General features: G+C 33.7%; 1 protein-coding gene and 1 pseudogene across 2 annotated transcripts; one reads left to right on the top strand and one right to left on the bottom strand.

The window, feature by feature from the left end:
* Positions 1-3152: 3152 nt before the first annotated feature.
* On the top strand, positions 3153-4460 carry LOC114944361 (uncharacterized). Its single transcript, XM_029320255.2, has 2 exons — positions 3153-3302; positions 3441-4460. The coding sequence occupies exons 1-2, from the start codon at positions 3153-3155 to the stop codon at positions 4458-4460; spliced, it is 1170 nt and encodes a 389-aa protein (XP_029176088.2).
* Positions 4461-4564: 104 nt separating this feature from the next.
* On the bottom strand, positions 4565-6204 carry LOC146724757 (uncharacterized; annotated as a pseudogene). Its single transcript, XR_014926428.1, has 2 exons — positions 4909-6204; positions 4565-4663 (listed from the first exon to the last, which is right to left on the bottom strand). The product of XR_014926428.1 is annotated as an uncharacterized LOC146724757 (transcript).
* Positions 6205-18556: the final 12352 nt, after the last annotated feature.

Below are 18556 nucleotides of genomic sequence, written 5' to 3'. Positions count from 1 at the left end.
ACAGAAGCAGATGGAGGCGAAGGGGGAAGCTGCAAAGCCCACCTCGGAACTGACATCTGTTTCGACAGTTACTCCAAGGACGGGGGAGCGAGCTTCTTCTGGGGCGGTAAAGCGACTCAGATCGGAGCATAGCACACCCAGCCCTGCCAGTAACACTCAGTTGGGCAAAAGGCCGAAAGTCGTAACTGACCAAAGGACTTTTGCCCAATTGACCTCCGGTCTTGTAAGGGTTGCCCTGGTTCCCTTGGCTTACCCTGACAAAAGACTGGAAAAAGACGAGGCATCGCTTCTGAAAGAAACGGTCAGGAAACGTATACTTTGCTTAGCAAGGGGTACCAAAGCGCCTACTTTCAGAGGCACCTCGGATAGGGATGAGGCAGTTGTCTTCAACTGCACAAATAGGGAAACTGAGGAGTGGCTTAGAAGCCTAACCTCAGAAATTAAGATCAATGGGATCGAACTGCGTGCACTGCGGGTCGATGAGCTCCCTAAGAGACACCGAATCGTAGTGCACGTAGAGGATCCCACAATACCTGTCACGGAAGCGTTAGAGCTACTTGACAGGCAGAACGTAGGCATCCAGTCACCGGACTGGGTAATCGCGAAGAGTAGCGAAAGCAGGGACGCCACGAGCACCCACTTCGCTGCCCTTGTTGGGGATGGGGCTTTGAGGGCGTTAAGAGCTCTCAATTTTAAACCCTACTGTGGACTTGGGCAGGCAACGATCAGGTTGCCTGCTGGAGAAAGCAGCAAGAAAGGCGCAAAGGAGAAATCACCGGACCCGTCAGCATAAATATGGCGGACCGGATTCACTTTACGCAGATTAACTTGCATCACAGCAAATGCGCCTCGGCTGTACTAGCCAGGTGCGCAGCAGTGATGCACACAAGTAAATACATATTTTTAATACAGGAACCATGGATCATCAAGGGACATATAAAAGGACTTGGCAGCTGTGGAAAACTATTCTGGGCCGGAAACACGGACCGACCGAGAGCGTGCATTATAGCGAAAGGAATAGACGCCTGTCTACTGCCACAATTTAGCGATGGTGACTTTGTTGCCATCAGACTGAAAATAAAGACGACCGGTGGAATAGTCAGGGATCTAATTATAGGGTCAGTGTACATGCCCTACGATTTGGAAAACCTGCCCCCACATGAAAACGTGATTAAACTCACGACTTATGCAAGGCAGAACAGAAAGAGCTAGAAATACTCCTGGGGTGCGATGCCAACTCGCACCACCTGGTGTGGGGGAGCACCGACATAAATCCCAGGGGTGAAAGCCTATTCAACTTTGTGGTAGGTATGGAGCTACACATCCTGAATAGAGGAACAGAACCTACCTTCCTGGACTCTAGAAGACAGGAAGTGATAGATATAACCATATGCTCTGGCGGAATATTGGACCTGTTAAGGGGATGGAGGGTCTCTGATGAGCCCTCAGGATCAGACCACAGGCAGGTCCGTTTCACCATGGAGCAAGTACAGAGCCAAGGGTTATGGAAGAGAAATCCTAGGAAAACAAATTGGAAAGGGTATGAGGAAGACCTTAGGAGTCGACTCAAGGAAGCACCCACTAGATTTCACACAAAAGAAAATTTGGAAACAGCGGCAGACTACTTGAATGATGCCATTAAATACTCATACGAGATGAACTGCCCATTAGAGTCAAAGAATACTTCAGCCAAAGCACCGGAGCAAAGAGCTGGCTAAGCTAAGGGCTGAGGGGAGAAGACTCTTTAATAGGGCTAGAAATGTAAATACACCGAGAACCTGGGAGGAGTACAGGAAATCTCAGAGAATTTACAAAAAGGCCATAGTAAAAGCTAAAAGGAAAGGATGGAGAAGTATTTGCTCAAGTATAGAGAGTGCTCCTGAAGCATCTAGACTGTGTAGAATACTCTGCAAGGAAAACCAAACACAATGGGGCTGCCTTAAGCTTCCCAATGGAGGGTACACAGAAACTGCGGAGGAGACCCTACGGCACCTCATGGAAATCCATTTCCCAGGCTTTAGGGAGGACTCAGCAGACAACAACAACAGGCAGAGACCCATGACCTTGCACAAATCACGGGCATGGGGACTGGCAGCTAAAGTGGTCTATCCGTAAGCAGTGGAATGGGCGGTCGGTTCCTTCGAGCCTTTAAAGGCTCCAGGACCTGATGGAATATACCCGATTCATTCTGCTGCAGAAAGGGCTGAGCAGCTTGTTAGGCCCAATGACAAAAATCTACAGGGCAAGTATTGCCCTCAGACATGTCCTCCAGAAGTGGAGAGAAACCAAGGTGGTTTTTATACCTAAACCTGGCAAGAACGGTCACGTCAGGGCAAAGGACTATAGACCAATTAGCCTTATGTCCTTCGTATTGAAGACCTTAGAGAGACTGGTGGACAGATTTCTCAAGTCCAACTCTCTAATACAACAACCTCTAGCCGACTCTCAGTACGCTTACAGGGAGGGCAGGTCTACCGAGACCGCTCTACATCACCTGATAGGCAAAGTTGAGAGTCAGCTGGAGGCAAAGGGCTATGCGATTGGAATCTTCCTGGACATCGAGGGCGCTTTCAATAGCACTTCACACGAGGTGGTAGGGGAGGCACTGATCAGACATGGAGTACAAGAACCACTGATGGACGGGATAGAAGACATGCTAGTGGACAGATGCTTGGCTTGACGGTGGAGTGCCAAGATATCTCCATCAGAGGAAAACCAACGAAAGGCTGCCCACAGGGGGGAGTTTTATCTCCTCTGTTGTGGTGTCTAGTGATAGACGACCTGCTAAAGGAGCTACAGAGGAAAGGTTTCTCGACCTTTGGCTATGCTGATGACGTGGCCATTGTGGTTAGAGGACCATTTCTCAACACACTAAGGGACCAAGCAAAGGATACCTTAAGGATTGTGCAAAACTGGTGTGAGAACAGAGGTCTAACGGTTAATCCGAGCAAGACAAATATTATGGTCTTCACCAGAAAATATAAACCTGAACCCATAGAGACGTTAAAACTCTGGGGAAAGGAAATACCGTTTACAGACTCGGTGAAATACTTGGGACTGATTCTAGATCCTAAGCTCAGCTGGGGAAAACATCTCATAGAGCAAAGGAAAAAGTTCTATGCATCCTTGTGGATGTGCTGTGCAGAAGGGCAATGAGCAAGTCGTGGGGCATCAGCGCTGGTGCAGCATTATGGCTGTACAGGGCGGTCCTGCTGCCGCGGCTGCTATACGCGTCAGTCGTCTGGTGGACGAGAATAAATAAAGGGGAGGTGGAGAAACTACAATACTTAGAAGCCTACAAGGTAACTACCTAAAGGCTGCAGTAGGGGCCATGAGAAACCACACCCACAGAGGCGCTTGAAATAGCACTCAGTGTTACGCCAATAGGATTGGCTGCGATAAAATCAGCCAATACCACGGCATACCGCCTGAAATATCAGGGTGAATGGAGAAACACAGAACTGGGACACACCAGGCTAGGTCTTCTCCAAAAGTACCCTATTGAAGGAAAACAAGACAGAACCACAAGAAAGTATCAACTGGTAAAACATTTTAAATTATGGATACCTGATAGAAACGAGTGGCTGAAACCGGGCGGGATCATGGACACAAAGGTGGACATGTGGTTCACGGACGGGTCAGGCATAAACAATTGCTTTGGAGCAGGAGTATATGGACCTGGGGAAAACCATAGGGAGAGTATTCCAATAGGAGGCGACTGCACGGTCTTTATGGCAGAGATGCTCGCCATCCTCAGATGTGCCGAACTGATCCTAACCAAGGGAACAAATTGCAGGAAAATATATATCTGCACGGACAGTAGGGCAGCCCTTCTGGCGTTGGCGGGTGCGACCACCGAGTCATACTTGGTATGGGACTGCATGCTGGCGCTGGAGGAGCTGTGCGGAAAAAACAAAGTAACGTTAGTCTGGGTACCCGGGCATCAGGGCATACCGGGAAACGAAATAGCAGACTCACTGGCTAGAGAAGGGGCTAGCAAAGCACCACATAGTCGGGAGGTGGGAGTGCCCTTTACGATGGGCAAGAACTTCATCAGAGACAGTATAAATAAACAACACAAGGCCAGGTGGGAAAATCTGAAATCCTGCCGACAGGCTAAATTTCTGATGAAAGACATAAATGGTAACAGAACCAAAGAACTACTTACACTAAATAGGCAGAAATTGAGGATGGGGATAGGACTGCTGACAGGACATTCACCAATACTCAAAGCCCACCTATTCAATATCAGACTCGCAGACAGGAAGGAGTGTCGACTATGCGGGGAGGAAAAAGAGGACAGCATACATATTCTGTGCCAATGTCCGGCTCTGGCTAGAAAGAGATTCAGGATCTGGGGACAAAGTTTTCTTAAATCCCAAGAATTAGACAAAACAAGGGTGGTGGAACTCATAAGCCTAGTGGAGAACTCTGGGCTGAGTACACATCACCCAGTTTAAAGACAAGAGTGAGGAGACACAATGGATCTCGCCAGATCTAGGTGCCGTCGGAGGCCAAGTCATGGAACCACTCACTTATTATTTACTACTACTACTACTACAAGAACGCTTTTTAGTTCTTGAACCATCTGTAATCTTTGCTGTAGATGTATCGACAATTCCTGATGTAGATGTATTAACAAATGAGCTATCATCACTTATTTTTGTATTTAGTATACATATTGCATTAATAATATCATTTAATATATGCACACGTTTTGATAGATTTTGTTAAAAAAAGTATTTAGAAAAATTTATGTAAATAACTAATGTAAATAAATGTAAATAAATGTAAATAAATACTCTTTTTCTCTTTCTCTCACTTTCATAAAATTAACGTTATATATATATTAGGAACGATACATATTAACAATACATCAACATTATTAATATAATTAATAATTTATACCTTCATTTATAGCTATTTCTATATCTCTTTTCCGATATTTGTTTCATTATTGCTACTATCTTCACTAGAACTTTGAGAATCACATCCATGTGCTGCTTCTAAATGTTGTGTAAGTAATTCAAAATATCACGACTAATAATGGGTTGTTTATACACTTCTCTATGGATTTTTTCAGCATGCCCCATAAATTGCAAGGTCAGATATTTCAGTGTCAGCAAGCTCCATATTTGCACAAAATGTAGCAATGTGCTTTCTTAACTTCGTGCCACGTAATAAATGTGCAACTGTTGCATTACACTCTTCAGAAAATTTCCTCATGAGAACACAAGCTCTCAAATATTTAAACCGTTTTCGATTATAACTTGGAAGACCAAAGATATATGGATTTCTGCAAGAACTTTAGCCTTTTCGCGAAAGTGCAGTATTAATTTTACACATTCTAACAAATCAGTGTTTAATATCACAGGTACTGTGCGACCAAGTTTGCCTCTAATCACAAAACGCACATATTTTTTGCTGCTTCTTGTGCCTTCAATGAAATATTTTTAAAGAGATCATTAATTGTGGCTGAATCAATACCTCTGTATTGTTCAAATCTGCGATTAATATGCGTTCAATTTCACCAGCTCGTTTACAATTGAATAATTGAACTGAGGTTAACGTACATTCTGCCAACACCAACCAAGTTTCATATGTGTATTCATTCATTAATCCTCAAATGCTTTCTGTCGTTTACATTTTAAATGCATGTACAATTTAGCTATGTCAGCCAATGATGGAAGATCATCACTTTTTTGTCTTTGATGTTGTAAGCGTGTTTCCACAACTGTTTTGTTTACACTAGTTCCGTAATCTTCTATTAATAATTCTAGAAATCTTTAACTAAACCTTTTTTTTCATCATTTTGACATTTTATACATTCCGTAATAAGTATATGACCAATTTTTTTTATTATGTTCTTAACATAGCTGCTGTAGTAGGTTTAGAATAAATTCCTACTTCATTTATTTAAACCCGCTACTTTGTTAACTGTGATAATAACATCTTCATAAAATTTTGGATGATATATAAATTCGAAATCAATTATATTTTATTAATTTCTTTAATAGTTAATAGAAAACGGCCCAACAGTCTTAAATGCGCGCGAATCATGTCGTGTTGGTGTTGCAGTTTATATTTAATAGATAATTTGTTACCATATAAAATAATAAGCTCGTCATATTTTATTACGCGATATACATCATCCTCTCTTATCACAGGTAATATTACAGATCGTAATTTTTTATTAGCTGCGCTATGAACTCACCTAAAATTGAACGTCCCAAAATTGTTACAGCTTAGCATGTTGCTACTACGACAGTACAATCGATAAAAATGTTGGCGAAGTGAAATTTTAGAAACAAAAACCATAACACTTTGCACAGGTAAATAATCTTTAACTTCCTATTTTTTGAAGCTCTGAAAATTTATGAATACAAGTTTTATTTTGTTATAAGTTGTATTATAATACTCATAATGCAAAGTCTATAAAATATTAAGAACTTTGTAAAGAAATATAATATTATTACGAATAAGTTTATATACATATGTAAATAAAAGAGTGAGAATAAACCTGCAATTGCAATTTCTCTACCAATTCATTGTTTATTTCCTGTAGAAAGTCCTCTCGTTTCTCTTATATAGTGACAGGCGGTTAGTTTAGTGTAGAAAACTCATCCTACTTTGTGTGCCAGTTTTAAAATCACATAGAATTTTAATTGCTAAGTAATTTTTTAACCCTTTGCATGTTTATACATCGCGGATTAAAATCTAATCATTATGAACAAATTTTTTGTATATTTAATGTTGCGATATTTGTTATATCAACAAAATACAGCAATATCAGCATGCGTTTGATAAACATACCTTGCAATATATTTAGTAATATATATAATATATACATAGAGTTTTCTAAAGTATTGTTAATGTAAATCAACTCTCATAAGTAGATAGAGCGTGTCAAACTGAAGAAAGAGTATTAGGTTCATTTGATAATTGTAATAATTATAAGGTATTAAATAAATAAGATCGATCGATCCAAGCGCGCGGCGAGAAGAGACGTCCCACGTTACACGATACTCAGCACGCGGCGAAGCTGTGGTAGGAACGGACGATGGCTATACCCGAGCGGCCGCGTAGAAGTACTCCTTCTCATCAATTTAACACGCTCTATCTACTCACAAGAGTTGATCCGCAAAATCGGGGACACCCTGTATATTGATTGATCGATTTCCTTACAGCCTTAAGCCCGTCAGATTACATATTGAAGAGTGTGGTTGAAGATTGAAATTTGACCAGTCACAACAAAAAAAGTTTATCGTATTGGCCTTCTGTTAATTAAATTTGAATCTTGAATTTCAGTTTTCAGGTATTAATGTATAGTCTGATATGGACTTTACGGGGACGACTAAAATTTATTTTTATAATAATATTCCATATATAAGTATTTAAGTCACTCAATTATTGTAAATATAATCATAAAATATTTTTATAACTTCTGGTATATTTTTTCATGATTTTTATTTAGGTCCTCAAAATGCATATATTTTGCTAAAAAATATTGAGGACATTTTGATGTCCTCAACAGCAAACATGTATGCTTGTAAGTGTCAACGAGGACAGTCCTCAAAAAACATCTGGTATATTTTTTTATGATCTATACTGAGGTCCTCAAAATGCATATTTTGCTAAAAATATTATTGAGGACATTTTGATGTCCTCAACAACAACATGTATGCTTTAAGTGTCAACGAGGACAGTCCTCAAAAACATCAATGTACAGGTACATAATCGAGGACGGTCCTCAATGCATACAAATGTCCTCGAAACCTGTATTCTTCGTAAAAATGTCCTCGGAAACATCAATATATAACATATAAGATATATAATATATATATTATATATATAAGCTGTAAATTGTATATCATTATATCCACGTGTTTATATATTCATACGTATAGTAGATATACATCTATTTATACACATATACATTTAGATGTACGTATATTATAAAATCTAAAACATCTTAAAAGAATTTGCAATATTTATTAATTACATTTATAATGACGTATTTTCTACAATTAATATACATCTATAAGAAAAAAATAATTTAAAAACTACATTTCAATATTGCTTTCAATTAATACACATCTATAATATTTTAATGAATATACATACGTATATTAATTATTTACAACTAATAGACATCTATTAGAAATATTTAACAATTTCTTTTCTATATGTATAAACATATTATATATGGACTATTAACATATTACATGTTTATGAATTGCATATTAATGACGAATGATATACGTCTAATAAACATCTATGAGAAGTTCAAAATCGCGCATGCGTTATGCTGCGGACCATTGTGTGGTCCTTTGTCGTTACGTGCACACTCATGCTCGTGACTCGGACAGAAGCAAGTTGGAAAGCAAATAAAAGCATAAGTACACGTAGTGTAAAGTGATAAGTTTTTCTACAGTCGGCATATAATCACATTAATCGGTAAGTTATAATATATTATGTCGTATTAACATTTTAAGTCTTTTATATTCTCTAAATTTCACATGTTTCTAACAGAAAATGTAATGAGGTTATATTAAGAACATATTAGTATATTTTAATGGACGTGTATACGACTGACTGATCTTTGATTTGGCTATATTATTTATTATAAAATATATATAATATGTAAAAAATTGTTTTAAAAAACTGTAAAAAATATTTATTCAGAGAACATGTGAGAAAAAATAATTGAAAAAACGTCAAATAGACGTCTATTCGACATTTCTTCAACTATTATTTCTTACTGGTGCAAATCTCTAAAAGACGTTATTAAAGATATCTAGAAAATATATTTTGTTTCTACATTTTTCAAACGTCTTCAACATGTTTTTTCGAAATTATTGCTGTTTGAAATATATTAAAAATAATTTTTTGTGTTCTAAAGTTTTATTAAAATGATAAAATGCACATATGTATATATTATATCTATTAAAAATAAAACTATATTCTAGTAATATTAAATTTTCTGCAACAAATGAATAAGAAATTTAGTAGTAAAGTATATGCTCAGTTATTATATTTGTAGTATTTTTATGTTATGTGTGTGTTATTGTTTTATTGTTACATATTTCTGTGATCCCTTGTTTTATTCTAAAAAGAAATAATTTTTTAAAAATATATTTACGCCTAATGTATTCATGTTGTTTAGTTCTATAAATAAATATTAATATCTTTTATATTAAATACATTTTCATAAATTAAATACATTTTATTTATATTATTAGGTATTGTAATAAGTCGAGGCTGCTGCTTGTAATAACTCTACTTTATTGAAGATTTGCAAATCAAGATTCTAATTCAAAATAATTTTCATTGGATCAATATTGGTTGCCAGCGATCTAAAGATTCTTTATCTCTTCTTTTAAAAACGATTGTGGTTGAAATCAAATCTACTCTGCATTCCGAAAGTAACCATTTTGATGTAAGTTATCATTGAATCTTAAAATAGATCAAAACTTAAGAATGGATCGAAAGAGAAAGCTGTCGAAAATGTGTGCTCAAAGACATTTCCGACGACTTAAGGAAAAAATGTTATGAACATTCTAAAGAGGTAGATCATGTTATCAATGTGGTCAAATTTATTTACCAATTGAAGAGAAACAGAATTCAGCTATGAATTCTGTTATAGTTAAGTAATATTAAAGAACCGATATTATTAGAAGATAACAAGACAGCACAAAAACGTAAATGATACACTAATAGATAATGACATTGTATTTCCACAAGATTCTGACAAATATTAATTCTTCATGCACAACAACAATGGCAATTATCATTCTCAGAGTGAAATATGCACTGAGGCATACAATCTGAATTGTATAAAATACAATTACGTCTATGGAGTCTATTAAACATATTCCACCATACCTCTGTAACCAAGGGCGTCCGCAGAGGGGGGGCAAACCGGCACTTGCCCCTCTAGAAAAGCAACTTTTTTTCACAAATTTATGTTTTTTGAAGCTGTTTGAAATTTTGCTTAACAAATTAAATTCATGTATTAATTTGTGAAAAATTATTAAAAATTTGTTATAACGATTAAAGCTGCCCTTTCATACAGCGAATTTTCGTTGCGTGAATTGTGCACTTTAATTTGTATTCGCTAGCAGAGTTGCAGATTCCAACCTTGTGAGTACAGAGTCATGGCGATGGGAAGCACGCCACACAGCGAGAAGCATGTCCGTAGATGCCGGAGCGCTCACGGACACGTCTTCTCACTGTATGCGTGCTCCCCACCGCTATGACTCTATGACTCTCGAGTTGGAATCTTGCAACTCTGGTCGCTAGGCGTCGCATGCTTACAGCGCTTTACTCGTATGCAAAGTACAGCCATGAATATTATAAGTAGACAGCTCTAGAAGCTGTTCGTTTACGCAGTGTGAGTTACGTTACGTGGCTCTTCTTTCTCTACGCTGATTTTTAAGGCCCGCGACTATTTGCGAATATTAAAATTTTATACATTGATTAATTGTTGTAATCTTGAAAATGAATAAAGATATAAGATCGTTTTTTAAAAAACCCAGACTGAAAATGATAGTTCTCAAGAAGAATCTTTTCCTTCCACCTCCATGCCATCAGTTAGTGTTTGCTCTTTCAATGATCCTTTCACATCAGTTCAAGATACTCTTACTGCCGATATAATCGTTTCTCAAAATTTTGAAAATACGACATAGGACATTATATTAATTTATAAAATTATCTAACGAGCAGAAATATGACGTAATGACTACTATTGGGTTCCTTCGGAAAATATCATTTTAAAAAATGAAGGGCAACAGCGAAATTTTCGTGCCGATTGGTTAAAATTATATTCATGGTTAGCATACTCTGAAATTTCTGGACGATGGTTTGTGCAAATTTTGCGTTATTTTTAAACAAAAATTACATAGAGGTTTTCAAGGTGCTTTTATATAAAAAGCGTTTAACAATATAAGAAATTCCACGAAGCTGCAACATAATCACGAAAATCACAATGGCATATAAGTGCCGTTGAAGATGGACGAATTTTCTCATATTATGCAAAATAAAAAAGTAAGCATTATTAATCTAATTTCCGATTCCAGAGCTAAATTAATTGAAATAAATCGAAGAAACTAGAGCCCCATTATATCTACAATTGTCTTTTGTGGTACACATGATCTTCCATTGCGCGGTAAAAATCGGGTAAAATTTCAGAATTTGCTAATTTCGAAATTTAATCTGGCGATATATTTAAAGAGCACTTTGAAAGGCCCAAGAATGCTCAATACACTTTAGTGAATTGAGGCATAGTTAATCAAAATTGCGAAAAAGTTATTTAAAAAGTATATGAATTACTAATATCCGAGGCTTCTCGATTTAGCCGATGAAACAGGATTCGCTGGGGTTGAACAAATTCATTTGAATCAGTTGCTTTTTTTCAGAAAAGAAAATTGTCCTTGCATGAGATTTTGGGATATGTTGCCATTAAAAAATTTGACGTCTTTCCCTTGCAAATGTGATTTTGGAAAAAGGCCAAAATTAAATTTAATATGGAAATTGTGGATCAAGGCTATGATGGGTGTTCAACCATGGCAGGAAAGAAAAGGAGTAAAAGCCATTATTCAAAGCATTTCCAATAATTTTATTCTTGTGCCTCACATAGATTAAATTTGTAAACAAAGACTGAATGCACTACCAAAATTCGAAACGCATTGAATATCAAGAATATTAATTTTCAGGGAGAGTAACATGCGAAGCAGTAGTTCCTTCAATTCAAAGCTTTGTCAAACACATGGTGTAACAACATAAATCTATTCGTAATTTAAAGAGGGATTTATAAAATTTTGGACGAACTTGATAAAATTCGAATAGGGACAAGCATGCTAAAACTAAGTCCTATAGCTCTATTGTTGCCTGCCACAAAGCCACGTTTGTGATTGTTTATTTATTTATATTTTTCTTATTGGCCTTTCCCAAAAAAAGCCCCTTTAAAAGTCAAAAAATTTTTTTAAAAAGTTTAAAAAACCCCCCCCAGGTTGTTTTAACTTTTTTGGGGGTTTGCCCAGCTTTTTAATTTAAAAACCCCCAAATGCTTTTCCCCAAAAAGGGAAAAATAAAATGCCCAAACTTTTTAAAACTTTTTTCTAATATTCCTAAACTTTTTAAATTTTCGAATTTTTCCAAAAAATTTCCTTTCGGTTCTTATTCAAAAACTTTTTTTAAATTTCATTTCCAAATTATTCATTAACAAAAAAATGTTTTAAAAAAAAACTTTTTTCAAGTTTTTAAACCCTTTTTTCCCAAAATTGAAACTAAATTTACCAAAAATTGCTCTATCTTTAGCGGCCAACCCCATTAAATCTCAGTTTGGCAAAATTGAACGCAACCATTAAAAATCGATCCGCTTTCTTAATTACATTTTAAAAATTTAAAAGGTAATTTCCCCAAAAAAAATTTTTGTTGGGGGCCTTTTCCTTTGATGTTTCCAAAATTCTTTAACATTGATTTAATTAATTACTTTAATTTAAAATTAAAATTTAAAAATTAATTTTTTTTTATTAAAAAAAAATTTAACAACTTTTTTTATTTAAAATTCAATTTAAAACTAAAAATTTTAAAAATTAATAATAAAAAAAAAATTAAATTAAAAAAAAAAAAAAGCTTTCCCTTTAAAAACCCCCCTTTTTTTTCTTACAAAGAAAAAAGGAAAAATTTTACCTTTAAAATTCCCCTTGGAAAAAATTTTGGGGGCCCCCCAAAAATTTTTCCCCTTTTTTTTTTTTTTTTTGTTAAAAAAATTGAATTTTCGGGTTTTGGGAAAAACCCTCTTTTAAAATGAAAAGGGCCCTGTTGGCTTTTTTTTTAAAAGGCCCCCATTTGAAAAAATTTTATTAAATTTTTCCAAAATTTTATTTTTAATTTTGTTGGGTTTGTTCCCCTTTTTTTTGGTTTTTTTTTTAAAATTAAAAAACGTTTGTTCTTTTTTAAAAAAATCCCCTTATTGCCCAATTTCTTTTTTTTTTTTGTAGTTCGTTTGGGCCCTTTAAAATTTTTTTCAAAAAAAATTAAAAAAAATTTTTTCTTTAAAATTTTAAAAAGCTTCGTCCACCAAAAAAATTTAAAAGGGAACAAAAGCTTGAAAATTTTAAAAAAAATTGTCATTTTTTAAAAAAATTTTTTGTTTTTTTGGGGCCCCTCAGGCTTCTAGCCTATTTAAAAATATTTTTGTTTTTTCCCAAAGGTCCCAAAACTTTTTTTTTTAAAAAATATTTATTTTTTTTAAATTTTGGGGGCCCCCGGCGTTTTTTTGGAAAAAAACAAAAAAAAGTGTTTAAACCCCCCCACACAAAACAAGCCGGCAATTTTTTGGCCCCTGGTCGGTTTCCACAAAAAAAAAAATTTATTTTTTTTTCGGAAAATTTTAGTTGCAATATTTGTAATTTTTTCCAAAACCCATGAAATTTTGGAAATTTCCCCTTTAAATTCAATATATTTTTACTTTTAAAATATTTTTAAATTTTAAATTTTTTTTAAAATAAAAAACTAATAAATTTAAAATTATTTTTAATTTTGAAATAAAAAAATTTTTTAAAATCTTGGCTGCTTTAAACCGACAGAACCCAAAAAATTTTAAACAAAAAAGGGCCCCCTTGAACTGTGTTTGGTCAAATCGTTTTTCCCCTTAAATTTTTTCCCAAAAAAATTTCAGTTTTTCCAATCACGGGTCAAAAACCTTTTAAAATCTAATTTTTTGTTCTGTGTAAAAGGGGCCGGCCTCTTTAATTTTTTTTATAAATTTAAAATTTTTAAAAAATTGGAAAAGGGAAAAAAATTTATTTTAAAATTTATTTTTTTTTTAAAATTTTGACGAATTTAAAAAAAGGAAAACAATTATAATGTTTAATTTTGTTGAAAAAATATTGAGAAAAAATTTTTTTGAAAAAATCAAAAATTTTCCCTTTTAAATTGGGGAAAAAAAAGGGCTTCAAATTTCCAAAATTTTGCCCGAAAGCAATTAATAATTGCGGTAGGGGAAATTTTTAAACCTTTTTTTTTTTAATTTTTTTTCCTTATAAAACTGTTTTCCCCCTTTTTGGGGGGCCCCAAAATTTGTTTTAAAATCTTCCTCCTTTTGGGTTTCTTTTGAAGGTATTTTTTTAAAAAATTTTATTTTCTTTTTTGGGTTTTATTGCCATAAAAATATTTGAAAATAATTTTTTTTGTTTCCCCAATTTTTTTTAATAACCTTTCAAGGGCCCTTTCTTCAAATTTTTCATCCCGATATTTTTAAAATTTTTAATTTTCATCATAAGTTTCAATTTTAAAAAGGGGATTTGACTGCCCCAAAAAAAAAAATTTTTAATAAATTAAAAAAATTTTTCGGGGGGAAAAGGTTAATAAAAAAAAAGGAAATCCAAATTAAGGGGAACTGTTTTGGGGGAAAGGGGGGGAATAAAAGGGGAATTTTAGAAAAATTTAATATTGAAAACCGGTAAAATTTGGGGTAACGGGGAATTTTAGGGGAATTTATAAAAATTTTTAAGGGGGGGGTAAAAAAGGGCAGGGAAAATTTTAAATTTGGGGATTTATTTTGGATTCGGGGGGGTCCGGAAAGTTTCCGGGGATGGGAAAAAAACTTTTTAAAGGCAATAACCCTAAAAAAAATATATAGTAATATCTAAAAAAAATTTAAAAATTTTTTTTAAATTTTAAATAAAAGGGAGGTAATGGAATTTTTATAATTTAAAAAAACCCGGAATTTTTTGGGAAGGGTAAACAAAAGGGTATTGTAATTAATATTTCCAAAAGGAAATAATAATTTTTGGGGGGAAGGGGGGGGAAACGGACCGGCTTTTAAAATTTAATAAAATTTTGAATAAAAAGGGGGAAATTAAAAGGGGGGATGAAAAAAAAAGGAATTTTAATACAAGGGGGTTTTTTTTGAAAAATTTTGGGGTTAATTTATAAACGTTTAAATAAATATTTGGGGGGAAAATTTTGGGAATTTAAAAAAAATTTTGGGGGGGGATTCATGGGGGGTTTTAAAAAGACCCTGGGGGGGGGAAAAGGGGGGTTAAGGGGAAATTAAAATTTTTCGGAAAAAATTTTTGGGGGGGAATATTGGGGGGTTTAATTTTGGGGAAAAAAGAAAAGGGGAGGTTTTAAAGGGGGGTATAATAAAATTTTGGGGGGTTTGGGGGTTTTAATGGGGGGAAATTTTTAATTAAAGATTAGGTTTTAAAGTTTTCCCAATCTTTAAAATTTGGGGGTTGCCGGGAGAATTTTTAATGGGGGGGGTTTTAAAAGGGGTTTTTAAAAAATAATAAATTTTCATTTTAAAAGGGCAAAGGGGTTAAAAAAAGGGGGGGCCCCAAATTTTTGGGGGGTACACATTGTCAAATGTAATAATAATGAATATTGTGGGACACTAATGCTTGCCTTATTTTTTCAAAAGATTTTTAAAACTGTTTTGGGATTTTTTTTCAGGGGGGTTTTTAACTTTTTCTATATGTAATTTTGGGCATCCTAGAATTCGAAGGGCCAGTATGTAAAAAAATAAAATTTTTGTTTTTTTAAAAGGGTTAAAATTTTTTTTCAGAAGGTAGGGCCCTGTAAAATTAAAAAAAATTTTGTCGCAATTCAGTTGCTTTCCTTTACAACTTTTCCCCAAATTTACGAGTTTTTCTCAAAATTCTTTTGGAATATAATTTTCTTATTTTTTTTTAATGAATCGGAATTTTTTTTTCCCTTTAAAATTCGGGAAAACTTACTTTTAAAAGAGCCATTTGGGGCCAAAATTTTATCAATTTCTTTACAACACCAATACATATTTTTAAATAAAATCTAAATTATGGAAACAAAACCAAAAACCCTGGTTTTGTCTACTATTTAAACAATTTTTTTGTGATAATTTTTATAAAATTTGGGTTTATTTTGGCAAGTTCATTTGTCCTTTTTTTAAAATTAGTACCAAAAAAAAACCCGGATTCATAATATAACTCCCTTTCAATATTCTTTTCAAGAAAACTGTTTCCCCAACTGGGGCCCTTTATTTTGAAGTTTAAATGTTTTGGGCGGGAGCATTTTGCTTTTAAAACTATAAATTTAAAATTTTATGACTTTGTTATTTTTTAGTACATCGCCCCCCCCCCCCCCCCAAAAAAAATATGAATTTTACTTTTTCCCCACAAAGTCTTCTAAAAATAAATTTGAATCAGATGGTTTAAACTTTCCCAAGTAACACCCTTTTTTAAAAAAATACTTCAAAAGGGTTTAAAAATTAAACCAATATTGGCCAAAACGATTTTCGGAAGATTGAGTTTAGGGAAGCCCATCGTCCCTACTTGAATTTTAAATGTTTTTCATTTTTTTTCTTCGTAACTCAAAAATAGTTTTTCCAAGAATGGGTTTAAAAGGCCAAAAAAAAATTGTCCTGGTGACTTTTCACAAACATTTTTGTACGGGGAGTTTTTAAAAAAATTTTTTTGCTGTTTTGGCAAATTATTAAAAACGGGTGTTTTTTTTAAAAATTGGGATGGGTATAAAGTTACAGAAAAGGGGGGGCCGGGCAAAATTTTTTTTTAAAAGGGGGGGGAATTTTTCCATCCCAAATTTTTAAAAAATTTTTTATACATTTCTTTGTTTTTTTAATCATATACCCTTTTCGTTAAGAACTTTTTTTCACGGGGGGACAAGGTAGGTTATCAAAAAAAATTTTTGTTATCTTTTTTTTTTGTTTTTTAATTATATATTATTTTTTTATTGTTTTTTTTTTTAATTTTTTTTTAAATTTTTAAATTGAAATTTTTTTTAGTTTTTTTCCAATTTTATTTTTTTTTAAAATTTTGTTGTTTTTTTTTAATTTTAAAATTCCCCAAAAAGGGTTTTTTTAAAATTTTTTTTTTTTTTTTTTTTTTATTTTTCTCTTTTTTGATTTTAAAATTTTTTTAATTTTATTTTAAAATTTTTGGGGGGTGGGAAAAGGGAAAGGGGGCCAATTCCCCACGAGAGCAAAACACAAAAAAATTTTTGGCCCCTTTTTTTTTGGGGCCCGGGGACAAAAACCCAGGAAAAGACCGGGGAAACGATCTTGGCACATGGGGGATGGGGGCCAAAGGGGTTTTTACTCGCCGTAACACAAAGGATCGTTCAAGGGGGGGGGTGGCTGATTCCCGGGGGAAAAAGCAAAGATTTAAAAAAGAAAAGTTTGTACTTGGGGGTTAGAAATTTTTTGCAGTTTTTAAATCTATCTTCATTTTTGATAAATCAGGGTTTAAATTTTACTTTTTTGATACTAAACACGTTTTTTTGTTTAAATTACATTTGTAAGTCTTTTCGATGTTTGAAATATATTGGGGGGCATTGACGGTTTTACTTTCCTTTTTTTCTTGTGGGTAAAATTTTAAAGACTAAAAACGGTGGTATTTTCTTCTAAAAAACCCCTCGTATTTAATGAATTTTTAATTGGCCCAATATTGGAAAATACTGTAATTTATAATAAGTATGTGGGTCTTTGTTTTAAAATTTTGGGTTTTTTTTCCCGTTTGGGTAATGGGCATTTTCGGGTATTTTAATTAAATTTTAAGCTCGGGGCAAAATCCTCAATTCTTTGTAAAAAATGTGAAAAGACATCACTCTGTCGTCGTGGCCCTAATTTTGGAAACCCAATTTTTTTAATAAAAATTTTAAAGGGAAATTTAAAAATTTGCTTTTATTTTGAAATTTAAAGGGGAAATTGTTCCAATAAAGTTAAATTTTTGGGGAAATAATAAAAAACATATCACAAAAATGGCTTTGGGGAAAGGCACCTTTGGAAGCATATGGGAAAACTTATTTTTAGCATCGCTTGTACTATTCGAAAATTTTAATCAATTTTCTTTTCCAAAAATTTTTTTAATTTAAATCCCTTTTTAAAATTTACGAATAATTTAGTTGTTCACCCATCGTGTTTGAAAAGCATTGGAATTAAAGGGAATAACTTTTTCTTCGAATTTCGTCTCCCTAAAAAATTTTAAATTTCTTTGTTATTCCAATCCCGTTTCGAATTTCTTTTAGTGAAATTCAAGTCATTATTCAAAATTTTAACCCTATGTGACCCCCAATAAAAAAATTTAAATATTTGGGACTTGCATTGAATAATGGTTTTTTACCCTTTTTTCTTTTCCTGCCAGGTTTTAACACCCATAAATAGCCTTGTTTCCACACTTTTTTTTCCATATTTAAATTTAAATTTTTGGCATTTTTCCAAAATCCTTTTGGGGCAAGGGAATGAGGTTCAAATTTTTTTAAGGGCCCAACAAAATTCCCAAAAAATTCTTCATGAAAAGAAAAATTTTTCGTTTTTAAAAAAAAGCAAATCTGTTCCCAAATAAAATTTTTCCCTTCCAGCGATATCTGTTTGTTTAAATGGCTAAAACGAAAAACCTTCGGTGCTTAGCAAATTTTTCATATATCTTTATTTAAAAAATTTTTTTCGAAAATTTTGTTTAAATCTTTCTAATTCCCCACTAAAGTGTTTGGGGTTTTCTTTGGCCTTTCCCAAGGTGCTTTTTAAAATATTATCGCCAATTCAATTTTCCAA

This window comes from Nylanderia fulva, unplaced genomic scaffold (assembly GCF_048542155.1).
Source record: "Nylanderia fulva isolate GAGA-0341 unplaced genomic scaffold, ASM4854215v1 Scaffold118, whole genome shotgun sequence".
In the NCBI taxonomy this organism is placed as follows: domain Eukaryota; kingdom Metazoa; phylum Arthropoda; class Insecta; order Hymenoptera; family Formicidae; genus Nylanderia; species Nylanderia fulva.
Note: the sequence above shows the minus strand (reverse complement) of the source record. Positions and strands in the feature narration are given on the sequence as shown.

Bases quoted from the DNA above. Each gene is read 5' to 3' on its own strand.
- LOC114944361 (XM_029320255.2), top strand. From the start codon at position 3,153: ATGAGCAAGTCGTGGGGCATCAGCGCTGGTGCAGCATTATGGCTGTAC. The intron at 3,303-3,440 runs GTAACTACCTAA...CTGAAATATCAG, and splicing joins AATACTTAGAAGCCTACAAG to GGTGAATGGAGAAACACAGA.